This window comes from Polypterus senegalus, chromosome 17 (assembly GCF_016835505.1).
Source record: "Polypterus senegalus isolate Bchr_013 chromosome 17, ASM1683550v1, whole genome shotgun sequence".
Classification (NCBI taxonomy): Eukaryota; Metazoa; Chordata; class Cladistia; order Polypteriformes; family Polypteridae; genus Polypterus; species Polypterus senegalus.
Genome location: NC_053170.1, coordinates 35942555 through 35948068, shown reverse-complemented (window position 1 = coordinate 35948068; position 5514 = coordinate 35942555). Strand labels below are relative to the sequence as shown.

General features: G+C 38.8%; 1 protein-coding gene across 1 annotated transcript; it reads right to left on the bottom strand.

Annotated features, from left to right (window-relative positions):
* Positions 1–2455: 2455 nt before the first annotated feature.
* Positions 2456–2944, bottom strand: LOC120517187 (TMF-regulated nuclear protein 1-like). The gene has a single exon (XM_039739355.1). It carries the CDS (start codon positions 2942–2944, stop codon positions 2456–2458), a length of 489 nt encoding a protein of 162 aa, XP_039595289.1.
* Between the last annotated feature and the right edge of the window lie 2570 nt (positions 2945–5514).

Sequence of the window (5514 nt, the reverse complement as noted above, 5' to 3'; positions counted from 1 at the left end):
CGGTTCGCTCCGGTCCTCCCTGCGTGGAGTTTGCATGTTCTCCCGTGTCTGCGTGGGTTTCCTCCGGGCGCTCCGGTTTCCTCCCACAATCCAAAGACATGCAGGTTAGGTGGATTGGCGATTCTAAATTGGCCTTGGTGTGTGTGTGTGTGGGTGTGTTTGTGTGTGTCCTGTGGTGGGTTGGCACCCTGCCCAGGATTGTTTCCTGCCTTGTGCCCTGTGTTGGCTGGGATTGGCTCCAGCAGACCCCCGTGACCCTGTATTCGGATTCAGCGGGTTAGAAAATGGATGGATAGATAGATGGATGAAATATATACATTTTCTGCATCTTTATAAATAAATAAATCATTGCATTTACATCAATCTGCATCACTGAAAGGTTTGGTTATGCTGGTATATTAGTGTTGTTTTTCATTCATTACGAGCCCTACCTTATATCATACTGACTTCTTTGGTCAATATACTGAACACTTTGTTTCAATAATTTGCTAATAAATGTGCAAAGAATAAAAAAGCAGCACTTTTGACATTTCCTTCTAAGTTAATATCATATGATTATTGTGCAATGTCTTCTTTATTTCTGTACCATATCTAATGATGTAATGCTCTGTGAGTGCTGCAATGTTAAAGACACTTAACTAAAAATTGATTTAACAGCATCTCACATTTCTAGTTGACTCATCTTTTACACACAGAAATAATGACAAATATTACTCTGGTGAATATTACTGACACTTGAACATCTGTAGTAGCAAAAGCTGGCTTTAAGCATGACCTATAGTTGAAAAGACAAGCATCAGACATGTTACATGCAGGACTGGATATAATTTTAAGGCACTGGTGTTTTACTCAATACAACAGAGTGGGTGACAATATTTAAATACTTTGAGGTTTTTACAGAGATTGAAACAAGCATACCAGCAATCTTTTTATCTAAATACAATCATAGTTCCCCCACAGTTCGACTCTGAGGTAATGAAAGCAGATTTACAGTTCATGTTTCACTCATTTCTTTTAGCACTGTTTAAGGTACACATAATTCTAAGAATTGCCTTTTTGATTCTGATTGTAAATGAATGTTTAAACCAAAACTCTCCTATTCTCCACATTTCAGCATTTACATTTTCATTGTTCATTTTTTTAATTTTATGAGTTAAAGATTTTCCAAAGAATTCTGAGGAAATAAAAGTGTGAGTTTGGTTAAAATATTTTGCAACACCTGAACCCCAGAACATCAGACATTGGAAAATGTTTTACAAGCTGATTTTGTCATTTATTTGTTGCGACATTCTAATTTATGAAAATATGATTTACCTTATGTACAAAGTCTGAGCAAATTATTTATGTGAACAGCACTTTTGACAGATTTTTAAACAAACATTTTTTAATGGACATAATATAAAAAAAATAAATCAAGCATCCCCACAAATCTTTCACTTCACTTCACTACAGGTGCCATCCTCCCTCATAATGTTACTCTCTTCTGTTAGCAGTATAGTGTTTCTGTCCGAGAAGAAGGACAGCAATACACATTTGTTCAAAATTGAAAAAAATTAACCATGTAATTATTTTAAGGTGGTCTTTTTGAGGTGCATGTAAAATATACATTTAACAAGCAAACTTTATCACTTTAAAATTGAATCTTTGTTTTTTGTTTTGTTGAATATATTATGCTTATGTTCAAGGAGGCAGTAGCACCTTAACTATAGGAAGATTTCACATGAACAGAGGTGTAATGCAGCAAAACAACAGTGTAAAATACAACTTCTGTACCCTAGAACACCCATACCTGAATCTTCATCTAAGAACGAGCCACAAATGAAATCTTTCAGGTTGACACACTCATGCTGTTCATCCATTAATATACAGTATAAAGGCTAGGACTGGAATTTAGTGCTATTCAGAATATTGTTGTTCCAGTAGACTGCTATTTTCAAAAATGAATAAAATCAATTTGAAACATTAAGGGTACAGTTTTAGTATAGGAAAAAAAGCTACTTGTTGCTCCAGTAACAACTAGCAGAAAAAATAGATACATAGCAATCATAAGAGTGGCTGGATAGACCTGAGTATAATAAAGATTAGACATCATATTAATGACAGATGTACAATCTTCAGTGCTGATCTCATTCTGAAGTGAATTCATGTCTCAGATGACACAATACAGCAGCATAGTAGAACCTGCAGCACTTAGTTAAGTTATTCTGCATTTTGCAAAAACTTTCAATTGAAGGCTAGAAATTCTCTTCCTAAACAGAGAAATTAACTTTAGATCTGTAAAGTCCTACACATCAAGGCATCATCAGAAAAGGTATATGGTACGCCATCCTTGAAGGTACTGACCTGGACCTGTGAGTCCCATTTTTAGCAGCTTAAAATGATAAGCCAAAGTGTTCTCAAATTAACCAGAGCAAGGTGCATGTGCTCCATAAAAATGAGGCCATAGTCCGTTTGGTTATTTTAGTTTCATAGGCCATGGTAAACAGGTTCGGAGTCCCAACATGGAGGCAAAGATAATTGTTGGCCGATGCTTCTTAAATTTCAGTTTTTTCTTCAAGTTCTGGCTGTTTTCTGCAATATAAAGCTCTCCTTGCTGAGCTGCCCCAGTGATACGAGCCACAAGCTCCCCATGCTCCACAACCTCCTGTTCAGATTGCACAAAGATATCATGGAGCTCCTGCAGCCGGCTCTCCATTTCTAAAATCACCCGTTGTCTCTCTTCCACCTCTAGCAATCTCCGGCGTGCAGCTTCAAATTCCATACTGGAGCTGGGGGTAACCAGTTTGGATGAGGGTGCTGTGGAAGCTCCTGCTGTAGCAGAGTCCGACCTTGAGTTAGCTCCCAGTCTTTGGAAATCTCCAAGAGAAATGGATCGTCGCGATGGTGCTTTACTCTTCAGACCTGGGCCCTCAGAGTTAGAAGAGTCAGGAAAGTGCCCTTTCATTTTAGCAACTGAATTGTTTTACTTAGCAAAGAGAAATAAAAAAGCACAGTACGTCTGGATACACGTTGCCTTCTTTCGTTGTCTGTATCAGTTACGGTACACCGGAGCCTTCTGGAATCTGAGCAGCTCTCACAATTCATTCATTAATAAAGGATGCTGGATGCAGCGTCAGAAAGCCAAAAGCACCCTTTTTGTCCTGCTATTGGCTGTAATTTCAGTGACGAGTAGCTGCTAAATGCCTATTTTAGAACTGGCACAGCCCCTCTGTTGTACTCATTAGCCCCCTTTTTTCAGATGCTGTAACAAGCTGCATTTCTCTAGCAGAATGTTTTCTTCCTTAGTCCCTGCTTTTCTCCTTCCCTCTCAGGACCACTGCCCAACTGCTGAGGGTTGCCTATAGCAACGAAGCTGTGACGTAAATGATGGTTGGTCTCAGGAGGTAAGAGAAGGCGTGCTAAGCTCCCAGGCTTGGTTTGTTTAGGCATAATTCCCTTGTGAACCTAGAAGGTGTTATCGAACCAGCCTACGTTTCCTCCAGAGTACTAGTGGTGGAATATCACTAAGCACAGAAAATCTCTCCCATTTTATTTAACAAGTTTGTTGCTCGAAACCTCTATATAGCAAATAAAAAATTAGAAATTGAACAAGTAGTGCAACAATATTTTTCTTCTCTATAAAAGAATCAAAGCAGATGTAATTGCAGCACATGTACCCATTTAGAATGCTAACTATTCCGTGTTTTCTAAGTAGTTTTTGCATGCTCTGCTTCATTTCTGTGGGCTACACCTTCCTACACACATTTCAATGACACACTGTTAGGTTGACTAGCCGGCCTAAACCTGTAGTCAGTGTGCCCTAGAATGGACTGCCACATTCTTCAGGTTTGGTACCAGCCTTGTAATTAACTGCTGGGATAAGCTTTGCAAATTTAAATGTCACACAAAATGTAAATAAAAATGTAATATGTGGCAAAAGAAACAGAATTCCTGTCTACACAAAGCAGACTCAAGTCAGAATGTTATCAACTTCTGATACTCCTCATTTTTTCCAACATGTTATCACACAGTAAGGGTAACAAAGAAGACGAGTATTCAAGAAAGGCAACTTTATTAAGCAAAAAGCAGACTCCCGACACTGATCCTCACACTCATTTTCACTTGGTGATTGTCGGGGCAATTTTTCAGTAGACCTTGTTAAAAGGTAACGTTTGGTATATTTCAAGTTGAAATTATTTCTTCACAACCCTAGTATATATTAATTTTCCACATTAAATTATGTTCTAAAATAAAGCTTATTTTATATATTTAAATATATATATCCAGCCTGTTCTTGTACTTTATAACGGAGCTTAACTGCCAGTGTCTCAATGTGAGAAAAAGCCTTAAAATTTACCAAATATATCCACTTTGATGAAGCAAAGTGTGGAATATGGCCTGCCATTCATCCCGGCCAATACCCCCAGGCCGCCAGGTGGAGCCCTCACTGCAGCATGGAGGTGCCCCGAATGCCAGCAGGGAATTATGGACATTGGAGTTTTCCTTTCCAGCCCTGCTCGATACCACAGAGGCCGCTAGATGACGCTGCAGGGAGGAACAGTGTTTATTTACCCTACGCCCTGGAAGTACATCCGAATCACATGGACAAGGGGAATGACGTGCTTCCAGGGTGAAGTAAAGGACTTTTGATCTGACCCGGAAGTGATAGGAGATCACATGGACTGGGGATTGGAACACTTCCGGGTCAGGGATAATAAAAGGATTGTGGGAGCTCCCAGATGGTGAGCTGAGCTGGGTGGAAGGGTGACAATGCATCTGGGAGTGGTGGATTGGTTTATTGTGATTATTGTGATTTATTTAATGAGTATTGTGGAGAGGAGGGTGCTTTGTGCACGGTGCAGAATAAATATAGTCTACGTTTGGACTTTTATCTGGTGTCTGGCGTATTGGACAAGGGTTCAAGGAAGTGATAGCGCCCCCAATCTGTCACAAAAGGTTTCAATTTAAGAAAACGTGTTTTCTATATTTCTGGGGCTTGTATTTGAAAACAAAAGTAAACTGGAAATAATACATTTTGTCACAGATTCTTGGTACTGTCTTCACGAGGTAAGGATACATTTCTTGCTCAATACCATGTTATATTCGGTTATTATCCTTTTTTTGATTCTGCAGTTCTGTTTTTTCAGCAGTTATGTTCTGCCATGGCTTATTACAAAAGACAGATGGATGTCAAATCATATAATAATTTTTTGCTGAATGGTTTCTACTTTAGGCCTATATGTTGCTTTTTCCTTGTCATGTCGTGTGCACTCACAATAACAAAAATTCTCACAAAATGAAAATGGCAGAGTGTGCAATAGAGTCAAACCACAATGAAACAGAATTAAGTGCCACGACATTTTTCAGTGAGTAAACTCACTGATCACAATCAATCTGTAAATAAAGTGGGAAAAACTAAATGCTTACTGTAAACTAAATGTATGCCTATAATGTCTGTTCAGCTCTCGTCACTTACTTGCATACTACGCATGTGCTCAATCTTTCCCTCATTAGACAACTGAAGCACATGCATAT